Source organism: Chelon labrosus (genome assembly GCF_963514085.1).
Source record: "Chelon labrosus genome assembly, chromosome: 22".
NCBI lineage: Eukaryota > Metazoa > Chordata > Actinopteri > Mugiliformes > Mugilidae > Chelon > Chelon labrosus.
In genome coordinates this window covers 15437073-15452065 of record NC_140355.1, presented here as the reverse complement: position 1 = coordinate 15452065, position 14993 = coordinate 15437073, and the positions used below count along the sequence as shown (strand labels likewise).

Below are 14993 nucleotides of genomic sequence, written 5' to 3'. Positions count from 1 at the left end.
CTCTGATTCAGTTGTGGCTTTGGGTCTGACAGGCCTCTTCCTGTCAGAGTTTCCCCCAGTTTCTGAGTGCCTTTTGATGGTGAAGAAAACCATACTCACTGACACCTTGACTTTCTTTGCAAGACCTTTCTTGAAAGACCTACATTTTTAAGTGTTATGATGGTCTGTCTCTCTTCCATTGGTAATTGCCTTTTTCTCGCCATTTTTGTAGCAACACACTACTTTCTGCAGCACAATACTGTTCACCTGATGCGCATGAGGGTCTGGTACCACAGTGTGTTCCAACACTGCTTTTATGCAGACAGAGGGGGTTGTAAGTAATCAAGAAAAGTTGGAACACTTGTAGGAATTAGTAGCACCAGCTTTCAAGGCTGATTCAACTTTCATTGCTGCAGAACAGCTTTAAATTGTTAACCCACTTTGTGTTCCCTGAAAAAGGCCTTTTTGTATAATTCTGAAATGTACATTATTTTTCAGTTTTGGGTAGGGATGGGAATTGATAAGATTTTTACGATTCCAATTCCATTTTCGATTCTGCTTAACGATTCGGTTCTTTATCGATTCCCTTATCGATTCTCATTTGGAAAAAAAGGACAATAAATTGTTGATTAGCATCACCAATAAAAAAAATTTATTAAATAATAAAATAAATATTCTTCTTCTGTAGAAATTAACAAAATACAACATAAATTATTCTGTGGCAATTCCACAAGAATGTCCAACATTTTCAGCCGTGAACTGGAGGCAGCACTGCCAGCCTCTGGCTCTGAGCCAGCCAGACTCTGTCTCTCGTGATGGTCATCTAAATGTAATGCATGAGAAGGCATTCATTTAACGTTAACCGTTACTAACAGCAAGTTTTACACAGCTAATATGATAGGCAGTGTTTGTTAGTTAATTAGTTACCTGCAGTTTTATTAGCCGAGGACATGCTAACGTTGCTGCTGCTGCTGCTGGTGGTTTGAGAACTGTTAGTCCGGAGCGGATCGAAAACGCGACATTCATTTATTGTTATTGCATGCTGTGTACGTAAATGTTTTAGCATGTTAGTGGTATTTCCTCCCTTTGACGATATATCCACATTGCAAGTATTGCAAGTGGCCCTGTTTTCGTCTTTTTTGGTGAAATACAACCAGACTTTCGAGCGTTTGTTCCGCTTGGGTGCCATGTTTACTATTGACTGAGCGTAAGCTACGCAATGCGCGTGATGACGTCATCGTTCCCCCTGGAATCGTTAAGGGAATCGTTTGCAAATTTTGCAAACAATTCAAAGGAATTGAAACACTGGGAACCGGTTCTCAACAAGAACCGGTTTTCGATTCCCATCCCTAGTTTTGGGTAACCAAACCTTTTTTTTTTTAACCTCTGGCTGTTCAGTACTTACCTTTGTACCATTTCAGGCTGATCATTGGACTTGCACGACTTCAATTGCAATAAATAACCTTGTAAATGCAAAAAACGAGTTGTGTAAAAAAAGCTTGCCATGTTGTAACCACAAGATCATAGGTTCCATTTGAATTCAAAATAAAACAACTAATAGATCCCTCACACTGGATTAGCAATTATATTCGTTGATTCACTTAAAATTCAAACCAGCTGCTCCAGATTAGGTGCCAAGATTTGAGAATGTCAGAAGTTTCAGCAAGTCGACTGATTGTTGGACAGGTAGTCAACAAGTGAAGACAGTGTTAAAATAACAGAGCAGCATCACTTACTTGTCAGTTCTGTTAATTTAAACTATTAATATTATCATGCAAACTAATTTACCACTGCTGAAGGTAAATTCAGAGGTCAGGCACTTTCGAATTAATTATTTGCCTATACAATACAGGCAAATAATGGACTGTGTCAGACAAAATACAAATAGCATCACTTACAGTAAGTTCCTTAAACTATTTTTTTCTTTGCTTTTAGAAATATACCATGACTGAAAATTTTTCATTGACCTTTTCCTTGTTTAGATGTAGGTACTGTTCAAATTTGTATTCAAATATGATGAAAAAGTCCACTATTTCGCTGGAATATATATTTCTTTCCCATGCTAGTATTGTCATCACCAATCATGTCATGACTTATACTGTAGCCATGACAGTATATTTTTACAACAGATTCCTATCAACTGTTGTTGCTACGTCCAAAACCAAAGCTACCATTGCTGTGTAATACTGTAAATAATAGGAATGTAACAAATTACCGATATGAATCGGAAATCGGTTTTGATTTAAAAGATGTGAGTGCATCGATACACAAGCCCCTGGACCGATCTAAATGTACCACGAACCGGTCGATGGGCCGATTACAAAGTTATGAATCGGGTTATTACCATAATTTCCAGACTATAAGCCGCACCAGCTAAATTTTGGGGAAACTACAGATTGTTCCATATATAAGCCGCACCCAAGCCGCTGGTGTTTTAATGTTTAATTACCGTAAGGGTTTCTTCTACCACGGAGGGGATTGTCGGGACAGAAATGACTGTTTGGAAACGCAAAGCGTCCCATTTATTTACATTTGAGAAACACAATAAATCTTTCAATCAATCGATCAAACTTTCACATCTTTGATTACAAACAGCATTCGTGCAGCGCACAAATAATACAACGGTGCGCTCCTAGCGCACTTCCTGCAGTCATAGTACTGTAGTAGTGCAGTATAACAAAAAACAAAGCTTACAACGCTTGACGAGTCAATAACGTTAAATGGCTAAATTTAATTCGTTTTTAAAAGTGCTTGCCTGTAACACGGCAGCAAAAGTGCAGTAACCCGGCTGCTCAACTAAATAACTAGCATCTTTTTCGAAAACAGCCAACACAGCAGTAAAGGTGCAGTAACACGGCCGTTTACTGTATCAAAATAACCAGCCTACTATACCAGAAAAGTCAGCCAGATCGATCGCCTTTAACTTAAAAGCAGCTCTCGTACTGCATTTGGACTCACTTGGTTTGTTTTGCTCTCGTTACCTGGCGCAAACTGTCTGTCTCGCTCCTGCGCTTCCATGATAGTGCGCCCCTGGTGACCGTTAGCTGTAAAAATCCATAATTCGTTGTATGAGCCGCAGGGTCCAAAGCAAGTGACAAAAGTAGCGGCTTATAGTCCGGAATTTACGGTATATCAGCAATACAGCTGGAAGCCCCGCTTGCTTATTCTCTTTCTCTCTCTCTTTCCCGCAAAAATCTCGCGAGACTCTATTAAATTTATCACTATGAAGGTAAACAATATCACATTTTTAGGATTGATTTTGGATCATTCATAATGTAAAATGTCTACTTTAAACAAGGAACTATATCGGATTACTCTCTAGGCAATTGAATCAGGTCAACTGGACTTGGTTTTTGTCTGTGTCTGCGGGCTAGTCAGACTTGCTGCTCGTCTCTCGAACTGATGAAGCCACTTGGATAAGGAAGCGAAACGCCTTCACAGACAAAAACCAAGTCCAGTTGACCTGATTCAATTGCCTAGAGATGCCTTTGACCTGGACAAATGAGAATTTGCACAGACTCATCGGATTACATCATATTGCACTGAATCGTACCGAATCCGATCGGATCGGATCAAATCCTACCGAATTGAATCGAATCGGTTGTTTTTAAAATGTATCCTTCCTGAATCGTTTCGTACCCCATGCAGTGTTTCCCACAGGATTTTAGGAGACTGTGGTGGCAGGGTCCGGGGGGGGGGGGGGGGGGGGGGGGGGCAGTTGGTTCATTCATAATAAATATATATATATATATATATATATATATTAGTCATATTAACTGTCATATAAATTGGTGCTACAGTGTTAAAAGCTCTATCCATCTTTGTTTTTATTTTTATCAAGAAAAACTGGTGCACTGCACCTTTAGAAAAATAGCGCTGTCTCTTTAAGAAAGACGGTAGTGTTGAGTTGTTGTTGAAGTTGTGCGTGGCTGTGGATGTGTGCCGCTGAACTGAGGGCATGTTACAAATATAAAGTAAAAATAAATAAAGATGAACGTTTGTCTTGCTGTTTGTTTTGGAGGCGCAACAGATTAATGTTTTAGACTAACATCTAAAAAAAAAAATTCGGCTGCACGCGATCTACCCGCACTACCTTCGCGATCTACCGGTCGATCGCGATCGACGTAATGAGCACCCCTGCCATAGATCATCTCGTCGTTTCTCTTCTCAAAAAATTCTCAAATTCTCTTCAAATGCCGTCCTGCTGTCCTCAGATGTATGACTGGATAGCGCCAGGTGCAGCCAGTAAAGCTCCAGACAATGCAGCGAGACATATACGTGTGTATGTGTGTGTGAGTGCGAGTGCGAGTGCACTCACTCGCGGGCTGGAGAGACCGAGTACACCGGGATGGGCTGACTGACAGTGATTAGAGATGGTGAAATACTGTTTATTATTATTATCATCATCATCATCATTTATTTATTTATTATTATTTTTATTTTTTTTATGATTTTTTATTTTTATTTTTTTTAATGGTCAAATAAGACTGTGGCGGGTCCAAACGAGACTGTGGCGGGCCGCCACAGTCTCGTTAATTAATGGGAAACACTGCCATGTATCTAGATACGTATCGAATCGTCTTATATTGGAGAGATGCACACCCCTAGTAAATAACTCACCCAGTTTGTAATGACTGGTCCTGATCCTTGAGGCAGTACGGCTGCACACATTGCATAGAGCGTGAGCACATGACTGTAAGAAATAAAACAATTTGTATACATTATTACTCTATTTACCTTATTTATACATTTTATTACACTTTATTATGAACTGTAACACTGGATTTTACATCAATAATTCACATGACGTGGAAAAAACACAGCATTTATAAAAACAATAAGCAATCATAAATAGAGAAAGCACTAATATCCAACATAAATGTGTGTGCCCCCATAAGAATGCACCTTTTAGAAAAGGTTCCTGATTTTAATCATGAGAGGAAGATTTCTTTTGACTTTGGATGCCTGTTGAATATGAAACTAACATAAAGAAGCTAAAGCATGTTTACCACAAATTTATTATAAATGAAGGTTGATCAGTTTGACTTATTGAACCCTGAATGCATTTTCTATTCCTTTAAAATGGTAACTTCTATTGATTAATTTCATAATTTATTTTTCAAATATGCTGATGTATTAAGAAGAAGGTCAAGTTGTGAAAACAGAAGCTGTAAATAATACATATAATGCACTGTGATATCAGGGACTATATACGAAGCCTGCCTTCCAAATTCCTTCCTGGTTAATGACAATGTAACAGCCATCCGTTCAGCAGGCAATGAACAATGACTGCTGGACATCAATACAACATGCTCTGAGTACTGCAGATCTAATGGGCCTGGGAGAGAAAAGCCCTGCTCAGCCTTGTGATAAATCAGCCCTTGCTTTACACTCACATTAACTGTCTGGAAGGCCGAGGCAATTGCACTCAGCAAAAAGAAAACCGCTTTTCCCCCTACCTAATGCAGCCTGACTGACAAGTTATCGGGGCCATATAGGCTTAACAAAATGTGAAGACAGAATTAAAATAAAGGGCCTGCATTTACAACATGTAGCACTGATGTTCTTAGTCTTTTCTTAGTCTTAGACCCTGCCTGAGACGGAAGCAAAACTCAGTATTTGTCAGTAACATTTCCTGTCCTTTTCAAATAATGCAAACGTCAGAGCCAGCAGCAAATTGATAGTGGTGTCAGACTATATGCTAACATCATCCAGCCTGATAAAGTGGCGTCAGACTTTATGCTAACATCATCCAGCCTGATAAAGTGGTGTCAGACTTTATGCTAACATCATCCAGGCTGTCAGTTCAGGAATCCACAGACTTGCAATTGGGGATGATTTTGATGATTTGAAAACATTTTTGTTTTCATCTAAATCCAACATTAATACTCATACAAAACGTCCGACAGCTGTATGCAAGAGACCTTGCTCTCGTTTCTCTGCAGAATTGAAGTCTGATACCTTACACAAATAACCTGTATTTAATCCTTAACATCTAATTTATTTCAAAATATTAATTACTTAATGTATTCGTCTCACAATTTAAGATATAACACGTTGTATTTGTATTTTCTGTTTCACAGTAAATATCGTATATAAGTATAGATATTCTAACTCTCTTATTGTGCCCAAATGTACCAAATATTAAGAAATGGATAGTGGACATTGTTGTTGCTCTAGCTAACAGAGGCTAACTGGGTAAATAACTTGAAATTTAGAAGTTGAAATATAAATATTGTTAAATGTTAATAATAATAATGTTAATACTGTTATTTTATAGTATCATATTTGATAAGAATTACTGTATTATTATATTACTATATGAATACATGGTACAGGCAATACTTTAGCTGATCTGTAAGTATTAGTAAAGAATTAAACCTACTGTATTTCTGATATTTGATTCATTTGCATGTACTTTGTTTGGAGGCTGGTAAAATACTACGTGTGCTCACATGCAGCAGAGCAGGCAATGACCTTGGCTGGAAACCATGCAATTATCACGCAAGCCTTCAGAATGAGTCAAGTACAGAAAAACTGCGGCTTCTGGGATTTTTCCACGTTCAGTGTTAAGTGATTTCAGTCCATTAAACTTTTGCTTTTACAGTAAAGTCAACCAGTCTGACACTGGATCACTGGTAGAGGAGCTACTGTAGTATTACTGATGTCAGACCCACTGGCAGAATCTCAACAAAAAAAAAAAAAAACTCATCTGTTCAATCTCTCAGCTGGAAACAAATTAAATGGAAAATTAAAAGTGCTGCACTTAACAGAAGAACTGAAGGTAAGAGCGCTAAATATTTCTGCAGCCAAGGAAATGACAGAACTAAAGACCTATTTCTGTTTGTGTGGCCTTCTGAAGTTGGCAGAGCCTAGACTAAACTGTGCCACAGCTGAAATTATGCCCCAGATACATCTCCGAACCCGTGTTCTGTTAAGCTGCATGCAAGACACCGCCATGCCTAGAAATACTGCCACCACAAAGCCACAGGGCAGGAGGGGACTGTCCGCCTCAGATTTGTAGCCCAGACTCATGGGGTGTGTTTTGCCTCAAAAAAGGCGAGGGTGAAATTAAAGGCAGTTGCTTTCATGTAATTGCACATGGATGTGCCCACTGCCCACGGAGCTGACCCCAGCTCTTGCACTCTAATGACGGGTTGAGAGCATGAACAAGGCAAAACCTGGCAGAGTAATGCCTACAGGGATGTCGGCCCAATAGATTTTGTAATAAGCCTATAGCACTAAAGCACAGGGCCCTTATCTTTATTCTGTCGGTCCATTTCTCATTTAACAATTAGTTTCCTGCTTTGAATGAGAGTCGTTTATGTTACCAGTCACACAACCTGCATTATAATCAATTATGAATGTACTTTATACAAACACACATCCGTGAGTGTGCTTTGCTTTAATGTTGCATTATGATTAATAATGAATACCTTGATATGTTCATGCCTGGAGTCAAGAGTTGTTACTTAAATGTTCTACATCTATAGACAGTGAGTTGATCCTGCACAAAGTCTATTAAAAAAATAAAGATTAAAACATAAACAACATATCTAATTTAATTATTTAGGTTATTCTATTAAATCCAAATGTATATAAAGCAGTGCTAGTTATAGCTCCACCTTGATGCTGTAAAGTAAAATTTCAATATCAAACTTGAAGGTGTTCATTAGTGTAGTACTGGTTATGTTTATTTAAACAGTGACACATAAAAACTGTATACTGTAAAATGTCTGGGGCTGGCTGTAGCTAAGCAGTGGAAACCTTCCCCGAGGAATGGTTTTACCATCTGTAAGGTCAGCTACTGTGAAGGAAGGTTATATTGTACAGTACTTTCAAATAAGGGGTTTCAGCTTGTAGATTACACTTAAATAATATAGCATTATAATAGCAGGAAATCGCACATATGGTGCACTGATGATTTAGGGGAGTCTTACAACGTCTCATGCTGAAAAATGGCAGCTACAGAGGACTTTAATTACTGTCCTGCTGACGAAGATGACAGGAAAATCCAGCCTCACTTTAACCAAAGAAATGGCTGCCTACAAAGTAACATTTTAGTGAGGGTGGTCCTGCAGAAGTGAAACCCCTCCACCCAAGTTCCTCTTCAGCAGTCTATGAATACACATAGACTCACTCAAACCACATATTATGGGTTAGTACTTGCTGATGGTTTCATATTTGGACCAAAGTTTATGTAAATGCAGATGTGAGCCCCACATCACTGCCGTTTGCTAAAAAACCCAAGGTTTTTCCAACCATGTTCTCGGCCTGTTAATCCAGCTGCCTTCACATGGACCCACTCTGTGATTGGTCCCAGATTTGCTGCGGGTCCACAGTAACTATTTGGCTTTTCCCCTGAAATTTTCCCATTGCCTCTGGCACAGTGTGACCTGCAGGAAGCGACTGAGAATTGTGACTGTAACAATGCTAATGGACCGATGCCAGACCACAGCTGTTTATTCGACCGCGCAAAACATTCCTCTGGGTTAATAACCACAGACCCTGGAAGATATCTGCTATTTAATGATTTGGTCCGTGACACAGAATGGTATGTGCTTTGTGTGGGGAAAATTGTGGTATGTGTAGCACAATCTGTACTAAAGTACTAAAGAAACAAGATTTTAACATTTTAGTTTGTGACTCAGTTATTCTGGGCTCTCAAGCTCTTTTGTTCAAAAATAATGTTTATTGTTTTAGTCTCAAGTGGGCCATTTTATGTTGAGATCTTAGTCAGGAGCATCTTAAAAGCTCCTCAAAGTGTAGAGTCCACTTTGTCACATCTATTTTAAAAAGTCATCATCTGTCTTTCTGCCTCTCAGACTCCTTGCTGCCAGCCCTGCCCATCCTTCCTGGATATGAGGTCACAACAGAGAGACCAGAACAAAGGATGGGCTGCAGTCATCCTAACCTAAACGCTTACCGCATATTGTTTGCCCTCTCTTTCTACTTCTCGTCCACGTCAAAAGTGAATCAGGCAATATGCAGAGTCCTGCAGACTCTAGGCTTTTATTAAAGTTAGCTATGATGAGTGGATAAACCTCCAGAGGCAAACTCTTAAGCTTCAACATATTTGCTTGAATTTTGTTGCTTTAAGTTGAATTGTGGTTATCATTTTACTTTAGGTTCTTTTATCAGTTTGTAGTATGGTATTATTGTCTGTGCAGATATTTATTATATTCAGGTTTTAATTTAATTGAGGTTTCCTTATTTATCTATTGTTCTCAGTCAGCTGCGGTACAATAACTCCCAATTTAGAACTAATAAAGTTCCTAATTTTAGCTCTGTCTAGTTTATTTCTTCTTGGTAAGCTATTTCAGTACCTAGCTACATACACTCATTGCACAAAACTAGTTATGCAGCTAGCTTAAACTTGCTAGCTCCTTAGCTAATTAACAATTATAGCTAACTGACAACAATAGCCATATTAGCTATCTTAAATCATTACTAGCTAGCTAACTAGCTAACAATCGCCATATTAGCTATCTTTAATTATTACTAACTTGCTTACTAGCTAGTTAACAACACACATACTAGCTATCCTAAATTGTTACTTGATTGCTTACTAGCCTAGCCAGTAAACAGAAATATAAACTATCTTAAATTATTACTAGCTTGCTTACTAGCTATTTAAAAACAATACCCATATTAGCTATCTTAAATTGTTACTTGATAGCTAACTAGCCGGTAAACAAAAATATAAGATAGCTTAAATTATTAGTAGCTTGCTAACTAGCAACATTAGCTACCTTAAATAATCAGCAGTCAAGCTCAAATTATTGCTATAGCTTCTGTTGCTACAGCAACACAGGCTAGTTTAATTTGCTTAAAATGTCTGTTCAAAAGGCTTAAAACAGCTTTGTGGAGCAATTTCGAACTTGTGTGAACAAAAATAAATAAATATAACGCAAAGAGATAACACTAAATTAACTGCAACTGCTAATTTTGTGTGTGTTTGCATCTCTAAATACACAGGTAGCCTAATTAACTGCCCGCTCAGCACGTTATGTAATTGTGTTACAACTTTAAAAAGTAAACTGTGCTTTATGTATGCTTACAAATAACCTTATGTGGGGCCAAAGTGACACGGCAACATATCATCACTGGTGCGTGTTGGGTTTCCACATACCTCCTTCTTGGTTTGATATTCTTGGTGAGTTGAGCTAACCCCTCCAGCTGCGTCTCTGCTCTCTCTGTCCGGACTCGAGGAGGGAGAGGGAGGGAGGGGAGGGGAGGGGAGGGGTGTGACTTCCAGCCCAGCCGTCGACAACTCCGGAGTTTTCAGAGATCAGTAAAAAAGATGAGGAGCAGCTTTCTTCCAGTGAAGCAGAAGATATTTTAAGTTCCCTTCAAGGAAATAAGGCGACGCTATCGACAACTCAGCGATGAAATGCAGCTGTCTCCATCGGTGTGCTCTTAACTTTCAGCCAGACAAGAACTGCGAGCGTCCAGCGGTGAGTTGTGTCAAATCTTGAGGAGAGTAGACCGCTTGAATCTGCACGAAGTGGCCAATTAAACCCGTTAAAAGACCTCGGTGTCATTTGTAACCTAGTGTGATTAAGAATTAGACGAAATGTCATGTTTGAGAAGCCGAAGAAAATTTAACCCTGAATAAGCCTCTTTTAATTTATATTTAATAAATTTAATAATAAGTCCTGTGTAAACAAACATCACAGTTTATTTTAAGGTGTTGACTCTGTGTTTATTGTAAACTGTTTGCAGGTATTTTCTAGACTCAATGACCCCTTGTTTCAAAAGAAACAGTTGAAATTCTTAAGATAAAGTGGGACATTATACTATAATAGTGGCAGAATGATAACCTAAGACTCTCATCTTCTGCTGCAGTTGAACACAGTGGACACTGGACTCCCTGCTCAAGTCTGACATCCAGTGTCCACAGCCAGTGTTTCGAAGATGATCAACCATCAGATACAACTCCACTACAACTCCACAGGAAAGCTGGACAACCGGACTAACGTCGGCGCAAGCTCTGGCACCCTGGACTTTAAAACCATTTTCTTCCTCATCATATGCAGCTTCATTGTCCTGGAGAACCTCACTGTGCTGGTGGCCATATGGAGGAACCACCGGTTCCACAACCGCATGTACTTCTTCATCGCCAACCTGGCGCTGTGCGACCTGCTGGCTGGAGTCGCTTACGTGGTCAACCTGCTCCTGTCCGGAGAGAAGACCCTGCACCTCTCAACTGCTCTGTGGTTTGTGAGAGAGGGCAGCATGTTCGTAGCACTTGGTGCATCCATTTTCAGTCTCCTGGCTATTGCTATAGAGAGGCACCTGACTATGATCAAAATGAGGCCTTATGACGCCAACAAGAAGTACAGAGTCTTCCTTCTCATAGGGACCTGCTGGCTGATTGCTATAACTCTTGGAGCTTTGCCTATTCTAGGCTGGAATTGCCTGGACAACCTCCCTGATTGCTCAACTGTCCTCCCTCTCTACTCCAAGAAATACGTAGCTTTCTGCATCACAGTTTTCATGGTGTTGCTCTTAGCCATGTCAATCCTTTACGCCCGCATCTACATCCTGGTTAAGTCCAGCAGCAGAAAGGTGGGCAAGCACAGCAATTCTGAGCACGCCATGTCCCTGCTGCGCACCGTCATCATCGTCGTCGGGGTGTTCATTGCCTGCTGGACGCCCATCTTTGTCCTGCTCCTGATGGATGTGGCGTGCGAGCAACGCTGCCACATCCTCTACCAGGCGGACTGGTTCATTGCCGTGGCCGTGCTCAACTCCGCCATGAACCCGGTCATCTACACTCTGGCCAGCCGCGAGATGAGACGGGCCTTCCTGGGTCTGGTTTGTGGCGTTTGCTACAAGGCGAAAGTTTCCATAAACGGCAGCGCGAACAAGCAGTCTCTGGAGCCGAGCCGCAGCAGAAGCAAGTCTTGGAGCAGCCAGAACAACCCTAACCAGAACCAGCAGGGCTCCAAGCAGGCAGATCTGGACAAGGAGCAGGAGACGGACACAGGCCACGGCCAGGTCTCTGTGGTGGCGGGTGCAAGCAGAGGTGCTGCTGAGGCTGTCCTTGAGAGTGAGAGAAAAGACTGAAGGAAGGGTGAAAATAATCTATATATTTAGGGGCCTGTTCACAGTGGAATGCATTGGAATACAAAAGGGATTATGAGGGACAGGGATTTAAAATGAAGGATGCCTAAAGGGCAGATTTGAAGCATTTGCTGCTGGGCAGTAGTTCAAATGTTCACACGCAACTTTACGCAAATTAATGCATGAGGCAATTAAGTACAGTGACTGTCTCAATCTTCCCTCTTTGTCACATCTAGTGTCCAGTAAGAACCAAGTATCTCCAGTTTTGACCATTATGCAGAATAATGAAGGACAAACGTCGAATGAAATGGTGCTCTTGATGAGCCACAGTCAAAAAGTGAACATTCGCCTGCAGCTAATAAAAAGTGCAATTATAGCACTAAAAAACAATGTATTGTAGAATGATTGTAGGCAACTATTATTATAATGATGAACAGCCAAAGGTATTTATTGTTCAATGTATTCTGCAATTTTGTATTTACTCAGTATTACTACAGTATGCTGTGCAGTTACTGTAATTGGAATTTGTACACCCAAGTGTTTTTTGTTTCATCTGTAGCAACACGATAAAAAAAACCAAAAAAAAACAGCATTTGTTGCCACTCAGCAAGGAAAGTTAACTGAGGCAACGGCAGTAGTGTAAGTGATAACAGGGCTCCATCTGCTGGTTGTGCTGCTGCATGTTTTATGTGAACTGAAAAAGCATGAAGAAACACGTCACTAGAGGCATGTGAATGCAGCATGTGCTACGGTAAAAGTTGATCAAATGCAGCTATTTATATGAAGCAGAAAATATAAGCTTTTACACAATAAAGGTGAAAAAAAAAGAGTATGCATAAGGATGCTTCATCCCGATTACCTCGTGTGGGCAGCAGAGTGCGGCCTCGTTTAGAGGTCAGGTTTTATTGTGGTGTACAGGCACGCTGATAGTTTTTAGATATGTATTCATGACATTTTGGCAAACCAGTTGGTGTTTCGAAACAGCAGCAGCAACATAATCTTTACGAAACAGGAACACTTTGAATAATTGAAAGTCATCATAGCTTCTCCTTTTTTCTTTGTGGCCAAAAACAGACGTTTTACAATCTTATTGAGTGGATTATCCAGAGTAACAATCAATTATCAATATATTGCTGTGCTTTTTTTTTTACACCTGATGTTCAGAGCTTTGAGCAAGACAAATAACAATTCACCAACTTTGTGATGTGGCAGCAAAAGAAATCTCATTGAGGGGCTGGGTAAATTAAAATTATCCGCATGCAAACATGAGGCAAACCTGTCTGTGAAGACTCTCTGTCATCCAAGACATGGCATATCTATAGCAAGGCTAAAACAAGGGCGACTGGACTTGCTCGAGGTTTCTTGAAGATGTTGTCAAGCGAATCTACATCCCACGTCTGTAAAAACGTAAAGAAAAACCCACCGTTGTTATGATTGCGGCACAGACAACAATAGAGATTCTACACATTCACGGTTTTATTGCCAACAGTCATACAGAATAATGAGAAACCCATACAACCAAAAGATTAAATCTGTAAACATCATTTGGACTTGTTGTTTCTATGTTTTTATTTCCTTTATTTTTTTTTTCTCAACTTTACCTGTCCCAAAATAGTGAGTTTCTGTGTGATTCCCTCCGACAAAGATTTATATTCAGAATCTCGAAATGATACATCTAGAATATATAATAGAGAGGGAGGAAGGGAGGGAGGGAAAGAGACGGAGATAGAGAGAGAGCGAGAGAGAGAGAGAGAGAGAGGAAACAGTAGTCTCAAGCAGCAACACGCAGCAGGGCAAAACACAACCTCTAGTGAACAGGCATGCCCCATTGAAGATCAGCTATTGCACTTTGAAGGGAGAAAGAAATATATTTATATATATATAAAAAACAAAACAAAAAAAACACCACCAATTGTGCAAATAAAAGGCACATTTTCATCAACAGAAATCTGGAAAGACGGCGTGTACTTATTTGTGTCCCAGTGTGTTTGGTGTTTTAATTTCTCCTTATGTCACAAAGCTGATCAAGTACCTAAAATTTTCTGAAAACAGATTTAAATTGGCGCTTTTAAGAGAAATTTTGCGCCTCGCTCCTTCTCCCAGTATTACATTTGATGAAATTACGTCGCAAATATTGGAAAACATAAACATAAGTGGTGAATATATCTCCCCAGTTCTCCCCTTAAACGAATCCTGAGATGAAAACCGGGATATGGGACACAACTTGTCTGGAACCGATCTAGTGGAATATTTATTTATTTACTTAAAACTATCCCCATACTGCTTTTTGCTAAATGTGTGTTGTTGTTGTGAGATGCATGTACTGTACACTCCCTCTTGCAGCAAAACACAGGCACATTATATTACATTGCATCTGTCTTGTCAAACTCATTGAACACATGCTGATTTTGGTTCAACTGAATTGGTCCAGTGCATATCAAATACAATGCCCCATTCATTTGGTTTCCATCAGAGTCCTGACAATAGTAAGGATGAGAGCATTTTTGTACCGCTTTTGTGAGCCATTTTAAAATTTGGATTAATTCCCCCACAAAAAAAAAAAAAGCAGTTTGTATAACTTAAATACTTAACTGTTCCGATGAACGGTCGTGTACAGCGGACTGCAAAATGAAAATCTTTAAACTCTTTTAAAAGTTGCTTCTTAAAGAGCTGGATTTGCCCCTCAACTGTAATGCTTCAACCAGTACACGGCACTGCATTCTTCCCTTGTAATAAATGATAAAATAAGAGAAGTGAAGCGTGGCTGACAGGGGTAAACATGTATCTCTTTGATGACATCTAGTGGCAAAACAGTAGTACTGCCATTTTGATGTCAACGCTGATAAACTCTTTCAAAAATCAGTAACCAAAAAATGATCTGATATTTAACATTCTGGATCGAGTGCACACAGTGTGAACGCAGCATCTGTCTCTAATTCAGTCCA

The 14993-nt window shown here is 39.8% G+C and overlaps 1 protein-coding gene across 1 annotated transcript; it reads left to right on the top strand.

The window, feature by feature from the left end:
- The first annotated feature begins 10283 nt into the window (after positions 1-10283).
- On the top strand, positions 10284-14968 carry s1pr3b (sphingosine-1-phosphate receptor 3b). The gene is made up of 2 exons (XM_084572513.1): positions 10284-10436; positions 10828-14968. Exon 2 carries the CDS (start codon positions 10897-10899, stop codon positions 12049-12051), a length of 1155 nt encoding a protein of 384 aa, XP_084428639.1. The 5' UTR covers positions 10284-10436; positions 10828-10896; the 3' UTR covers positions 12052-14968.
- Positions 14969-14993: the final 25 nt, after the last annotated feature.